At 45.0% G+C, this 16,059-nt stretch overlaps 1 protein-coding gene across 2 annotated transcripts; it reads left to right on the top strand.

Moving 5' to 3' along the window:
• The first annotated feature begins 10,061 nt into the window (after nt 1-10,061).
• Nucleotides 10,062-13,922, top strand: LOC109878164 (protein sprouty homolog 2-like). 2 transcript variants are annotated; one of them, XM_031792479.1, is made up of 2 exons: nt 10,062-10,595; nt 12,024-13,922. In XM_031792479.1, the coding sequence occupies exon 2, from the start codon at nt 12,075-12,077 to the stop codon at nt 13,125-13,127; it is 1,053 nt and encodes a 350-aa protein (XP_031648339.1). In that variant the 5' UTR covers nt 10,062-10,595; nt 12,024-12,074; the 3' UTR covers nt 13,128-13,922. The 2 variants fall into 2 exon arrangements, with proteins under 2 accessions (XP_031648339.1, XP_031648338.1); XM_031792478.1 differs by having other exon boundaries at nt 10,063-10,577.
• Nucleotides 13,923-16,059: the final 2,137 nt, after the last annotated feature.

The raw sequence follows: 16,059 nt of genomic DNA, 5'->3' as shown, positions 1-16,059 counted from the left end.
TATGTGGGAGAGCAAAGCAAGAGCAAAGACTTAATATATTACGCATTCATACACTTCAACAAAAATGGTGTTAAGTGACTCTAGGCAACTGCTTGGGGATTCCATCCAAAGTCAGAACCTGTCAGTCTTCCACTAATGTTGTTTTTCTATTGACTTGTGTATATATGATGGTCCTGCAGAAACACTGTGGGGAGTGTTTTCCCCATTTTCCCCAATCATGTCATCGATGGCAGCACGTTTCGTACTGTTGAGACTTTCCTAGACAGCCTTGTGTGCCAGAAACCTGACAAAAAAATAGATATGTGGTTAATTAAAATGCATAGAGTATGATCTCTGTAATCCTGGGGCAGGATTGGGGCCCCTTGTTGAATTATGAGACAAAATATTTCATAAAAATGCCATCCATTAGAACAAATAGAAGAGTGGCTCTAAATGAATATAGCAAACTAATTGGCTTTGTGTGAGGTAAAAACAGAAAACGTATATGGTAGTATGTTACAAATAGACAAACATTGACCAATTATAAAATTATGTTTTTGATTATTGTATGGTGTTCTGAGGACTAAAGAGATTAATTCCAGCAAATCCTAAACAAAATCATAAATACACGCAACTTTAGCCCTGAAAAGAGGATATGCGGGGGATATATTGTTAGATTTAGTCATTGGATACACTATATAACAGAAAAGAGGATCTGTGTGGTATGTATTATTAGATTTAGTCATTGGGGACACTTTATAACACAATGTACAACTTGAGATTTTGACTGCTATTCTGGTGTCCTATTGTTACCATAAACATGTGGTCCAAGTTTAGCTATTAGCAACTCATCTAAAAGAAACAACAGCGGAGTCAACATTTCACTTCTCCCTCAGCACTATTTTTCTCTGACTATTTCAATGGGATCATTGTCACATTGTAACCATGCCCAACTGCCAAAGAATTGTGTACTGCTGCACTTTTCTCCTTTCAGATACAAAGAGTGGATAAACAGACGGTGCCCAGGGAGACATTTTTTGGCTCCGGTCTTTAGGTAGGTATCCATAAATCAGCCAAAACATAGACACACACAGTGGTCTAACAGTGAGCACAGAGAGTGAATGGGCACAGGGGTCCTTAACAGTGTAGGGTTGCTGCAGCAGACCAAGTTCTTTCCTTTAATCCATTTTTATGAGAGACTTTTTGCATTCCAGAGACCCAAACAGTCCAAACTGTGTCTCTAGAAGACTGGCCTGCCACTTTGTCTCCAAAGTAATGCTTACACCAGTAAATTAGGTACTTAAAGGGAGATTAGGCATGTTTATTTAATGAATAGACACACTTGATTTATTACTATTTTCATAGATATGGGTGCACACAGGAATCATTGTGCTATTAAGGATCCATGGACAATTTCATCCAAATCTATTAACATGATGGATATGATTGCTTTTGCATGGTATGAGTGGTTTCTGTCAACTTGGGAGGAACATTTTAATGAATAAAAGCACACGGTGAAGTTCATATAGCCCAGGTGTGTGCAAGAGCGGAGAATAATCCGTTTGGATCTTGTAAACATATTTCCTTCTGGATTTTACCTTCATTTTTTACACAATGTTCCAGGGTAATAGGTTGGACAATTAATTTGTGATACCTATCCTGCTTTAGTGTACATTATACTGTCATTAGAAGTTTGTCACATTGCTCTAGTTGTGTTCTTATGTGCAAACCTTCTATTAAGATCATTAGGCTGAGGAAATTAGAATAGTTATTTATGTTGGTCTGGATTCCTAGACTCTGGAGTGTGGACAAGGTTGCCAAGTATCAACTTTGCTATGCCAGAATAATTCCAGAGAAGTGACTATAAAAAACAGTGTAAAGGCCCTAATCTGAAACTGAAATGCTCCAAAAGTCCAATACCTGTTATCATTTAGTCTTGAGGCTAGATAGTTTATACTACCATTGTAAGCAATGGTGCAACCCATATAGCAACAACAGATATTTCACTCCTTAAAAAGCCACTAAGCACCTAATTTGTGTCACTCTTAGTGTCTTCTAGTTGGCCCCACTCATGTCACCTCATTGATTCCCAATTAGTGGTTAGTGGTTTGTCCAGTCTCCCCCTCCTACCTAAGAATCAACCAATGCACCAGATAGATTCAGTCTAGTGTGCAGAAGCAGCAGCAAATGTACTCCTCTCATGTACACCAATGGTCCGTTTTATCGGTCAAGAATGTGTATAATAGGGGTCTGACATCTGTGAAGACATTCATTGTAAGTATTCTAACCTGTGCATGACGTGTAAGTACTCTACCACATCTGGCCCTGAGATAAAGGGATTTTGAGAGTTTGTTATGGAATTTTGAGGGATACATGGGAAAGGTTGAACCTTAATTTGAGCTAGATGGAAGTTAAATAAACTAACTGACGGGCATATATGAACAATATATGAACAATACATTTACAGTTGAAGTCGGAAGTTTACATTCACTTAGGTTGGAGACATTAAAACTCGTTTTTCAACCACTCCACAAATTTCTTGTTATCAAACTATAGATTTGGCAAGTTGGTTAGGACATCTACTTTGTGAATGAGTAATTTTTCCCAACAATTGTTTACAGACAGATTATTTCACTTATAATTCACTGTATCACAATTCCAGTGGGTCAGAAGTTTACATACACTAAGTTGACTGTGCCTTAAAACAGCTTGAAAACTTCCAGAAAAAAACTTCCAGCTTTTGAAGGTTCTGACAGGCTATTTGAGTCAATTGGAGGTGTACCTGTGGATGTATTTCAAGGCCTACCTTCAAACTCAGTGCCTCTTTGCTTGACATCATGGGGAAATCAACAGAAATCAGCCAAGACCTCAGAAAAAGAATTGTAGACCTCCACAAGTCTGGTTCATCCTCGAGAGCAATTTCCAAATGCCTGAAGGTACCAAGTTCATCTGTACAAACAATAGTACGCAAGGATAAACACCATGGGACCACGCAGCCTTCATACCGCTCAGGAAGGAGACGTCTTCTGTCTCCTAGAGATGAACATACTTTGGCGCGAAAAGTGCAAATCAATCCTAGAACAACAGCAAAGGACCTTGTGAAGATGCTGGAGGAAACAGATACAAAAGTATCTATATCCACAGTAAAACGAGTCCTATATCGACATAACCTGAAGGGTCGCTCAGCAAGGAAGAAGCCACTGCTCCAAAACCACCATAGAAAAACCAGACTACGGTTTTCAACTGCACATGGGGATAAAGATCGTACTTTTGGAGAAATGTCCTCTGTTCTGATGAAACAAAAATAGAACTGTTTGGCCATAATGACCATCGTTATGTTTGGAGAATAAAGGGGGTGGCTTGCAAGCGGAATAACACCATCCTAACCGTGAAGCACGGGGGTGACAGCATCATGTTGTGGGGGTGCTTTGCTGCAGGAGGGACTGGTGCACTTCACAAAGTAGATGGCATCATGAGGTAAGAAAATGATGTGGATATATTGAAGCAACATCTCAAGACATCAGTTAAAGCTTGGTCACAAATGGGTCTTCCAAATGGACAATGACCACAATCATACTTCCAAAGTTGTGGCAAAATGGCTTAAGGATAACAAGGTCAAGGTATTGGAGTGGCCATCACAATGCCCTGACTTCAATCCTATAGGCAATTTGTGGGCAGAACAGAAAAAGTGTGTGCGAGCAAGGAGGCCTACAAACCTGACTCAATTACACAAGATCCCACACAACCAGTGGGGAAATGGCTTCCTAAATATGATCCCCAATCAGAGTCAATGCTAAACAGCTGCCTCTGATTGGGAACCATACCAGGCCAACATAGATTACCCACCCTAGTCACACCCCGACCTAATCAAAATAGAGAATAAAAAGGCTCTCTATGGTCAGGGAAGCTCTGCCCCCCCCCCCCCCCCCCCCCCATAGGTGCGGACTCTGGTCTATATGAGAGGGTCCGGGTGGGCATCTAGCATCGGTGGCGGCTCTGGTGTGGGACGAAGAGCCCACTCATCCGACGGATCCAGCATCGGTGGTGGCTCTGGTGCGGGACTTTGCCTCCGCCCAGACCACGGGTCCGGCCATGAAGCCGGGTAGAATGCGTGCCTGGACTGGGCCTCGGCACAGAGGAGGACCCCGGCCATGGAGCTGGGTTGAACGCCACACCGGGACTGGGCACCGGCACCGAGGAAGGCTCCAGCCTTGGAGTGGGACTGGACGCCGTGCCTGGACTGGACATCGGCGCAGAGGAAGGCTCCTGCCATGGAGCGGGACTGGACGCCATGCCTGGACCAGGCACCGGTGCAGAGGAAGGCTCCGGTCTTGGAGTGGGACTGGACGCCGTGCCTGGACTGGACATTGGCGCAGAGGAAGGCTCCTTCCATGGAGCAGGACTGGACGCCGTTTCTGGACTGGGCACCGGCGCAGAGGAAGGCTCCAGCCTTGGAGCGGGACTGGACGCTGTGCCGGGACTGGACATTGGCGCAGAGGAAGGTTCCTGCCAAGGAGCGGGACTGGACGCTGTGCATGGACTGGGCACCGGCGCAGAGGAAGGCTCCTGCCATGGAGCGGGACACCGTGCCTTGACTGGACATCGGCGCATAGGAAGGCTCCTGCCATGGAGCGGGACTGGAAACCGGACCTGACCTGGACTTCGGTGCAGAGGAAGGCTCTGGCCTTGGAGCTGGACTGGACGCTGGAGCAGAGGAAGGCTCTGGCAATGGAGCTGGACTGGACACCGTACCCAGACTGGGTACCGGCGCAGAGGGAGGCTCCTGCCATGGCGCAGGAGGTTCCGGACCGTGGACCGTCGCAGGAGGTTCCGGGCTGTGAACCGTCGTCGGAAGCTCTGGACTGTGAACTGTCGCCGGAAGCTCTGGCATGGGAACCCTCGCTGGAAGCTCTGGCCTGGGGACCATTGCTGGAAGCTCTGGACTGGTGACACGCACCTCGGGGCGAGTGCGAGGAGCAGGCACAGGACGTACCGAACTGGGAAAGTGCATTGGAGGTCTAGAGCGTGGAGCCGGCACAGGTGGCACCGGACTGGTGACACGCACTTCAGGGCGAGTACGAGGAGCAGGCACAGGACGCACAGGACTGGGGAGGCGCACTGGAGGTGTAGTGGTTGGAGCCGTTACAGGTGGTACCGGACTGGTGACACACACTTCAGGGCAAGTGTGAGGAGCAGGCACAGGACGTACCGGACTGGGAACACGCACTTCAGGGAGAGTGCGAGGAGGAGACACAGGGCACACTGGAGGCCAGATACGTGGAGCCGGCCCAGGTTTCGCCAGACTGATGACACCTTCCTCCAAACGCCTGTGTTGCCGCACACTCCTAGCCAGCTCCATTCTCCGGTATCCCTCCTCACACTGTTCCAACAAATCCCAGGCGGGCTCTGGTACTCTCCTTGGGTCGACCAACCACCTCTCTATCTCCTCCGAGGTGGTCTCTGGCTCTTCCCTCTGCTCAGCCACCAGCTCCATGCCCCCCCCCCCAACATAATCTTGGGGTTTCTGTGGCCATGGTCTGACGACACGCTCCTCCAGAGTTTGCCATTCGGGCACTGGCACTCTCCACGGCTCAACCGGCCACCCCTTGTGCTCACCCCCAAAAACATTTTGGGTCTGTTCTTCTTCAGCGTCGTCGCTGTCCTCCCTTCTCTCCTTGCGTCTGCCGCCAAGGAAGGCGATCCTGTCCTGCCAGGATTTCCTCCCAAGTCAAGGATCCCTTCCCATCCAAGATCTCCTCCCAAGTCCAAGATACCTTCTCCTCCTGGGTGTGACAGATGTGAAATGGCTAGCTAGTTAGCGGTGTTCGCGCTAAATAGCGTTTCAATCGGTGACGTCACTTGCTCTGAGACCTTGAAGTAGTGGTTCCCCTTGCCCTGCAAGGGCCGTGGCTTTTGTGGAGCGATGGGTAACGATGCTTCGAGGGTGACTGTTGTTGATGTGTGCAGAGGGTCCCTGGTTCGCGCCCGGGTATGGGCGAAGGGACAGTCTAAAGTTATATTGTTACATGGGCATGCTGCTTGGTCCTGGTGTGGTGGGATCTTCTGTCACCATCGTAGAAATAACATTCGGACCAAGAGGGAGGTGCAGGAATCAGGAGCAGGAGAGCAAAGAAATCCCAGTGACAAAAGTTTCATGAGCAGTCCCAACACAACTACAACAGGGACTAAAACACGCCCAAAACGAGATTGCCACACACACAGGGAATAAAGCGTAACACATATGGAGGAGAAACCTCTAAAACTCAATAACAAAACAGCACAACTGCAGAGAGAATAGAAACCCCGTGGTGCAGACACGGACCCCTAAATAATGGATCGGCGTGATATGGGATCCACATCTTTTTATACGTGAAACGTACAAAAAACGATAAAAGTGCAAATTACATGTGAAGCTATGGAGTGCTCACAGGCAACTACACATAAACAAGATCCCACAAAAACCAGTGGGGATGTCACAACTTCCACCGAAGGTGGCTCCTCTCCCTGTTCAGGCGGTGCTCTGCGGTCGTCATTGCCGGCCTACTGGCTGCCACCGATCCATTATTTAGGGGTCCGTGTCTGCACCACGGGGTTTCTATTCTCTCTGCAGTTGTGCTGTTTTGTTATTGAGTTTTAGAGGTTTCTCCTCCATATGTGTTACGCTTTATTCCCTGTGTGTGTGGCAATCTCGTTTTGGGCGTGTTTTAGTCCCTGTTGTAGTTGTGTTGGGACTGCTCATGAAACTTTTGTCACTGGGATTTCTTTGCTCTCCTGCTCCTGATTCCTGCACCTCCCTCTGTTAGGAGGCACCATAACAGGGGAAATGGCTGCCTAAATATGATCCCCAATCAGAGACAACGCTAAACAGCTGCCTCTGATTGGGAACCATACCAGGCCAACATATAAATAAAACAACCTAGATTACCCACCCTAGTCACACCCCAACCTAACCAAAATAGAGAATAAAAAGGCTCTCTATGGTCAGGGGGTGACAGCAATGCTACCAAATACTAATTGAGTGTATGTAAACTTCTGATCTACTGGGAATGTGATGAAAGAAATTAAAGCTGAAATAAATCATTCTCTCTACAAATATTCTGACATTTCTTAAATAAAGTGGTGATCCTAACTGACCTAAGACAGGAATTCTTACTAGGATTAAATGTCAGGAATTGTGAAAAACCTGAGTTTAAATGTATTTGGCTGAGGTGTATTTAAACTTCCGACTTCAACTGTATAAGTAGCCCTAACAAATATACATTAAGTTTAATCTGATAAAGCCTAGCCTAGTACACTTTCCTGCACAATACTCAAACTGACACATATATTTTACAACACAACCAGTTATAAAAAAGGAATAAACAGCTTAAAAGCTAAATGTAGCTGTCAGAAGTCCAACAACCAATGTGACCTGAGATACGGGGTTTATTACACTGTGTCTTAATTGTATGTAACTGACCTCGCCAGTCCAATCGAGTGCCAGGACTTTCTCATTAATCCAGACCTGGAATTCTTCAGTGACTCACTTTCTGGCTCTGTTACCACAACAGTGGGGATAGAGAATGCCCTAGCTGGTTCAAAATCAGTCAGGATTTAATATAAGAGGCTACACTTCCTACACTCTCAGTCTAACCTGGTGTAATGGCTGTTCATAACCCGATCTTAATTGGACCAACAGTCTTTGGAGTCAGCAGCTGTGGTAAGAGCGAGAAGGCTAACCCACTTGTGTTATCAATATGTGATGCGCTTTTATTACAGATCACACACCACATACCACTTCCTGCTCCAACTCAGGGCTCGATAGGCTTTTCTCATTAATAAAAGTAATGTCTCTTTGTTTCTCTATCTCTTATTTTTACATCATGAGAAAAATGAAACAAACTGTGTCGTAAGCCAGGTAAATGAACAGGAAAAGTAACAGTGAAAATAAAGATTGACAAGATAGCTCTGGAATTCATTGATAAACATGCTATTTTGTTCCATTAGCGAACTTTCATTCATTTCAACCCCATACAGTGTAAGTTTAGAGGAGATTGTCTCAGATGTTGGCGGGGGGTGACTTTGTAAATCCAAACTCCAGTCATGTCATGTTTATCTTTTGCCTGAAATCCCCAAACTCTGCGTGCACCGTTTCCGTTGCATCCCCTTTTCATCTTTGGTGTAGAGATGGGAAAGGGGTTGAGGGAGGGGGGGTTGAGAGAGAGAGAGAGAGAGAGAGAGAGAGAGAGAGTGGGAGAGACAGCTGTTCCTTGTTTGGTTCAGGAAGCAGGATTTGAAGTATGGCTTTAGGGTTATTTTGGGATGGATGGGACACAGCATTGAAGACAGGAAATACAGCTGAAGCAAAGGGAGCTGGGGGGGGGGGGGGGCACAGTCCTTGTGGGGGAGGGGGTCAGTGTAAGAAACAGGGGGGGTAGGATATTGTCGTTTATTGACAGACTTTTTAAAAGTTAACTTCCTGAATGTCCCTCACTCCTCATCAGTCCACTCCCACTCCCCCTACTCTCCTGGGGGCTTGGCATTGACAAGATGTGACAAGGGGAATCTAGGGCCTATCGAGCAGTGGGAGTCCCAGACAGACAATAGGGCTGTCACTTACCTTTTCCCCTCTTCCGCTGAAAGGGAGGCCCCGAACAATGGCTCCCCCTCAGCTGGAGGTCGCAGTGTCTCCGGCTTTTTGGGAACTCTCCCAGCCAACAAGAGGCATTCATCGCTATAGAAACCCTACCTTGACCCCTCATCACTCTCCTTTCTCTTTCACTGCATTCTAGAGAGGTATATGCATGTTCCCCCTTTCTCTCTATCTCCCTCTCTTTCTTTGATGACAATAAAAAGCTGTTATATTCTTGCCATGTTTAGGCTTTCATTCCTTTAAAGTTCAACTCCTACCACAAACAGTGAAGCAAACCAACTTGTGGTGGACCGAACTTGTATTCTCTGTAAGTGGCTAAGGGTACACTTTGTGTCAATCAAATGGTTTTAAGGACATTTCTACATGGAGGCCTGTAACAACATCCCAGCTTTACATGGGCCCTGCTGGGGAGAGGGGGATGGGAGGACTGGCATTGAATATTGGATGAAGTATGGAGGGAAGGAAACGAGTGAGGACAGAATGATAGTGTGTGGGCTGTATTGAAGGAGGGAAGGGTAGTATTTGCAGACAATCCATATCAATGAATCAATCTCTGTATATGTTCAATGTAGTTGAACAAGAAAAGTATCATCTGAAGGTTGGTCCTGCAGAAACAAGTAGTGTCCTGTTCATCTGTAATTCCACCAGGGGGCACTACTTTTCACATAATCACAAATTGAGGTGGATAATATAAAATGCAGCCTAAAGTGAATGTCCATTGTAAATTTAATACACCCAAAAATGGAGGTAAACAAGGTCTAAACACAGTCATAGAGATGCAATCAACACAAACTTTGTGTACAGTACAATTTTCTTAATTCCAGTAAAGCATTAACATAACAAACTAGAATGTAGGGAAACAGGTACTGCATCATGAGTAGGAATGATCATCCCATTCCCAGAGATACTCTGACTGCCACTTTCAATGCTTTTCCCTCTCTGACGTGGATTTGCCTTACTATTCTTCATCTGAAATTGCTGTCCAATGACAACTTCTACAAATGGCCTAAGTGAAAACCGGGGTATTTCTTACAACCTATATGGTCTTCTCCTCTGACAATAACACAGTAATAAGCATATTAAATAGATTGATAATAGCCTACCATACACCTTCTCTATTATCAATAATTTCAATTGCTATAACAAATGGAAACAAAAACATATAGTATATTGTTTTGCAAGAAAGTCTACTTTAAGAACTCGATTCAGTGCTGCAACACACGTTCTGAACAAATGCCGCCTATCAAGCTGCAGACCTTACATGCCTTCAATTTACGTAGTCTAGGCTATATTAGAACGTTTTGCAATGCCTGAAGTTTTGTCACTGGGATTGTGGCCCGTCCCTTTGCAGTTGGGAACAGTTTGATAGCACAGAGTGTGAATGCAAGCCATGTAGCTACAGCCAATGAGCTGGGACCGGATACGAGATATCCTCTGAAACAGCAACTGCTTTGTCCCCCCTCACTTCCATATGACGCCATTTACAGCATAAACCCGACCTCTTCTCCGGAAAGAGGGGAAAAAAACAAGACGAGAAAACTTGAAAGCACCTCAGTGTGCAAGGCAGCCAAACGTTCAACAATTACAGCGAGTATTTTTTAGAACTGTCCAGCCTACCTCGGAGTGCAACAAACTCGAAAGCCGTTGGCTATTTGTGTACACTCAACGGATTCAAAAGTATCGCGTGCGCATTTTGTTCACTTTTCTAATTCACAAAAAAAGTGGAGAGCCAGCAAGCCCCTAGTGATTGATTCGTTTTTGGCACTATTTCGCCTCGGGTTCTCTCGCAGTGGAATGTATGGCTATGTTTTTGATCTCTTAAAATTGGAATCTGGAAATATTGTTTGTGGCTACTTTATCATTGCATTGGGTTGTGTGGATGGGATTCCAGATTAATCTAAACAGGAATAAACTTTTCGAATTTGGAATTTAATACAACAAACGGGGCTGAAGTGGTGCGAACACGGTGAGTTCGTGAAAATAAGTATGTGCTATTTCAACAACAATGGTCGTTACAATGTTTAAAAGTTATAACATAAGAGTAGCCTTACCAATTCAGTTTTATGCATGCTCTCGGACTCGGGAGTTCCAACTGCCGACTCGCATTGACTTTCCCCATCCTTTCTCCAACCTTCCCCGTGCAATCCCAGCATTTTCTCATCTGAATAGGCCAACATACAGCTTCTTGCTCTAAAATGTAGGGTTTAAGTTGTTCCCCTTCTGAATAACGGTCTAGACATCACCCTCTTATTAAAACAATTGATAGCCTGTCTGTAGATCATGCATTTTGACTAGATAATATTAGTATATACAAATCTGTGAACGGTAGCCTACACATAAACACATATTTAGCGCAGTTGAAAAGTGTTTTTTAAATTTTTATATTCCGAACAAAAATAGAGGGCTATTTTACATTATAGAAGAAAGGTGGAATGATAAAAGTCAATATTTGAATGTTTGGTGGGGCTATTGGCGTTTATGTTAGGCTATTTCATAATAGGACATTTGGGTTTTTACTTTTCCGTCTCGCCTGTCCATTTGTCTATGTAAAAGCCCATCTCAAATGTCATGGTCTTTGGGCTCATCCGCTGCCCTACACACGCACACTCAAAAAAGAGTGTCATGCACACCATGATATATTAGGCTAATAATTGCCTCCAGAGTGAATTAACAAATATTTAGAAATGTTCAATTATGAGTTCTTCGAAACTAGCAATCAGTTGTTTTTCACTCATTTGGAAATGGTGGCAACAAGTCTAAAGTCTCTACCTTCTAGTTATGGGACATATAAGGATGCAAGTTTTGATACACAGTATGCGCATGAAGACATGTTTGAGTGCCTCAACTTTTGTTGAAGTTGTAGACTAGCCCTTTCTCAGCATTGCCTCGTGTTCTCTTCCTTGCATTGCTCTTTATTTTCCCTGTACATATCTCATGTAATAGGAAATAGTTGGTATGTACCTAAGTCCTCCAATCAGAAGGGCCCAGCATGCCTACTGTCCATTTCCCAACGTACAGAAACATGATCAATCCACTGACTGTTTCATTATGTCAAATCTTTGTTTTAAATTCTCCTATCAGATGAAATGGTAAACAAATAGTGAAATGCTGCCTTAGAGGTACTGTTAGGTATATATTATGTTGTTGTTACTTCTCACATCCTTTTAACACCAAACAGAAAGTGCCTACGGTTAGGGGATATGATTGGAATTGGGCATAGGCCTACACTTTTACATTGGAACAGTAACTCCTAATGTGAGGTGTTGATTTATATGTCAAGCAAAACAACTCCAGTTGGTAGCTAGCCAACCCATGTTGCCAAACCCTTATCAGTTATGATTTACATAGGGTTGTTTCTACTCAAATGTCACCTGGTCGTCTCATGTATATATTTGCCTGTCTTTCTCTCCAGGACTTCAGATGTGTTCAATGCCAGCCGGAGGGGTCCTTCTTCAGAGCCAAGATGGAGACCAGTACTCAAAATGGCAGTGGTGGCGGAGGGTCGGCCGGCTTGCTGCGTGCTCTGCGTGACAGCGGGAGGCTACACCGGCCTCACCATGCCCAGGAAGGTCAGCCCGATCCTGGGGTAAACCCCAGCCAGCAGGCCCCTGTACTCTCGCTGGACCAGATCAGGATCACCGGGAGCAGTAATGAGTACACAGAGGGACCAACGGTGGGACCCATTGTGGTCCCTAGGCCCCCTGGCTCCTTGCCCACCCAGCAGAAGAATGACCTGGTGGTGCCACTGGACCTGGGGACCAATGAGCAACTGGAGCCCCAGTACTCCAGGCCCAACCAGAGGAACTTACTTCCCCAGCATCCCCAGCCCACACACTCCACAGTCCCCCCTAGGGATGCCCTATCTCTTTCTTCTAGCACAGAGGGCTCCAGAAACAGCCCGAGAACCAGTACAGGCAGCACGTCTTCCGTGCAGAGGCTCCTGGGTAGCCCGGCGGTTAGCGAACGGATAATCAGGACCCAGCCCAAACGGGTGGAGCTTAAACAGGAGGAATTGAAGCCCCTGGCGAGTACGGTTGGAGGGGCGGTGGTGGTCACGGTGCCCGGTGGTGGTACCCCTGCCGCTAGGGAGGGGCTGCTGGGTAAACATGTCTACCGCTGTGAGGACTGTGGCCGGTGCAAGTGCCAGGAGTGCATGTGCCCGCGCGCCCTGCCCTCCTGCTGGATGTGCGGCCGACGGTGCGTATGCTCGGTGCAGAACGCGGTGGACTATGGGACTTGCGTGTGCTGCGTCAAGGGCCTGTTCTATCACTGCTCCAGTGACGACGAGGATACATGCGCCGACAAGCCCTTCTCCTGCAGCCAGTCGCACTGCTGCGTGCGCTGGTCGGCCATGGGCCTCCTTTCCCTGTTCCTACCCTGTCTCCTGTGCTACCTCCCAGCTAAAGGGTGTCTTGCCGCGTGCCAGAGCTGCTACGACCGCGTCAAGCGACCGGGGTGCCGGTGTAAGAACACTAACGTTGTCCACTGTAAGAGCGTTGACTGTAAGCCAACGTAAAGGGAAAGTACCTTGGGTGTTGTGGAGAATCGATGGGGGTTGACAACTTTGGGCAACTGAAACGATCACCTCATCATGTTTTGGCCCAGTAGTCAGAAGTTGATTGGGAGATTGGCTAAGCTGAGCTGTTTGACGTGGTTTGTGTCGTTTGTTTTCAGCTATGGTTGTTAATACAGGCTGCTTGATCACCAAGTGCCCTGATTTTGTATTGTTTTAATCGAAGTCCAGAATGTTAGCTCTTTTGACATGTATTAATACAACTGATATGCTATGGACAGACTCTCCTGACTAACTTGTTTGTGAATAGTAATCGCAAAAGTATGTAAATTAGCAAATGACCTCCTCAGAGATGTTTTATTTTTGTATATATAATATTTCAACTGTGCAAAGCATTCTGCCAAACCAGAGGCACCTTGATGATAGATCCATATATATTATATAATACAATGTTTAATGGTGTATATTCATGGGAATGTATATCAATCATTTTTGATGTTTGCCTTACAAGAGAAGGACATTTACACATCTTATCCCTTCAACTCCACATGTAAATTGTACAGTGACCCTATAAGAAAATCTTTATTTTCTCATTTCAACATTGTTTTAAGTGGAAAGAATATTTATTTGAAGTTTTATTGTTTTATAAAGAAAATATTTATTTTGAGAAGCATCTTAAAAAAAACATCAGCCTGTTCAAGTACTCTGATGTTGTTGCAAGTGAGGGTGACTAGGGTGTCAAATTGGATGCATATGTTCGCTATGAAATAGAAAAATATATTAACGTTTGAAATTAAACCCTGCTGTTTTTGTCAGTTTTTGTGTGTGCATGCCCAAAATCTTCAAGTTCTCCTCGGGGTAATGTTTTACGATATCAGATTGGGACACTATCTTTTGTTGTCTTGGAATTGTCTCGGCGGGGACTGGTATTCCAATGGACACTTTGCCAGCTTGACCTTATGGCTTCACTGCCCAGAACCAATCCTTTGGGAACTACGTAATAACCCAAAATGCTACACTGTCGGAGTCAGAGAAACTGACACTTTACATTTCAACTTTTCCGATCTAGATCGATTAAAAAGCAGAATAATAAGGCAATATGGATTTGAATCAGAACTTATTTATGTATCTTCATGTAGGAGAGGAGAATGTTGACTAAACACAAGATCCCCCACTGCAGCCCTTGTTAAGTTCAGTAGAATGTTTGAGAGAAGTCTGATAGCACATGCTTCTTCTGAGATACAGTGCCTTGCGAAAGTATTCGCCCCCCTTGAACTTTGCGACCTTTTGCCACATTTCAGGCTTCAAACATAAAGATATAAAACTGTATTTTTTTGTGAAGAATCAACAACAAGTGGGACACAATCATGAAGTGGAACGACATTTATTGGATATTTCAAACTTTTTTAACAAATCAAAAACTGAAAAATTGGGCGTGCTAAATTATTCAGCCCCCTTAAGTTAATACTTTGTAGCGCCACCTTTTGCTGCGATTACAGCTGTAAGTCGCTTGGGGTATGTCTCTATCAGTTTTGCACATCGAGAGACTGAAATGTTTTCCCATTCCTCCTTGCAAAACAGCTTGAGCTCAGTGAGGTTGGATGGAGAGCATTTGTGAACAGCAGTTTTCAGTTCTTTCCACAGATTCTCGATTGGATTCAGGTCTGGACTTTGACTTGGCCATTCTAACACCTGGATATGTTTATTTTTGAACCATTCCATTGTAGATTTTGCTTTATGTTTTGGATCATTGTCTTGTTGGAAGACAAATCTCCGTCCCAGTCTCAGGTCTTTTGCAGACTCCATCAGGTTTTCTTCCAGAATGGTCCTGTATTTGGCTCCATCCATCTTCCCATCAATTTTAACCATCTTCCCTGTCCCTGCTGAAGAAAAGCAGGCCCAAACCATGATGCTGCCACCACCATGTTTGACAGTGGGGATGGTGTGTTCAGGGTGATGAGCTGTGTTGCTTTTACGCCAAACATAACGTTTTGCATTGTTGCCAAAAAGTTCAATTTTGGTTTCATCTGACCAGAGCACCTTCTTCCACATGTTTGGTGTGTCTCCCAGGTGGCTTGTGGCAAACTTTAAACAACACTTTTTATGGATATCTTTAAGAAATGGCTTTCTTCTTGCCACTCTTCCATAAAGGCCAGATTTGTGCAATATACGACTGATTGTTGTCATATGGACAGAGTCTCCCACCTCAGCTGTAGATCTCTGCAGTTCATCCAGAGTGATCATGGGCCTCTTGGCTGCATCTCTGATCAGTCTTCTCCTTGTATGAGCTGAAAGTTTAGAGGGACGGCCAGGTCTTGGTAGATTTGCAGTGGTCTGATACTCCTTCCATTTCAATATTATCGCTTGCACAGTGCTCCTTGGGATGTTTAAAGCTTGGGAAATCTTTTTGTATCCAAATCTGGCTTTAAACTTCTTCACAACAGTATCTCGGACCTGCCTGGTGTGTTCCTTGTTCTTCATGATGCTCTCTGCGCTTTTAACGGACCTCTGAGACTATCACAGTGCAGGTGCATTTATACGGAGACTTGATTACACACAGGTGGATTGTATTTATCATCATTAGTCATTTAGGTCAACATTGGATCATTCAGAGATCCTCACTGAACTTATGGAGAGAGTTTGCTGCACTGAAAGTAAAGGGGCTGAATAATTATGCACGCCCAATTTTTCAGTTTTTGATTTGTTAAAAAAGTTTGAAATATCCAATAAATGTCGATCCACTTCATGATTGTGTCCCACTTGTTGTTGATTCTTCACAAAAAAATACAGTTTTATATCTTTATGTTTGAAGCCTGAAATGTGGCAAAAGGTCGCAAAATTCAAGGGGGCCGAATACTTTCGCAAGGCACTGTATATTGCTGGGGGGGGGTAGAGCAGAGCAGTAACTCACTAACCCATCCGTGTTTCCTGTGTG

Source organism: Oncorhynchus kisutch, linkage group LG16 (genome assembly GCF_002021735.2).
Source record: "Oncorhynchus kisutch isolate 150728-3 linkage group LG16, Okis_V2, whole genome shotgun sequence".
In the NCBI taxonomy this organism is placed as follows: Eukaryota; Metazoa; Chordata; class Actinopteri; order Salmoniformes; family Salmonidae; genus Oncorhynchus; species Oncorhynchus kisutch.
Note: the sequence above shows the minus strand (reverse complement) of the source record. Positions and strands in the feature narration are given on the sequence as shown.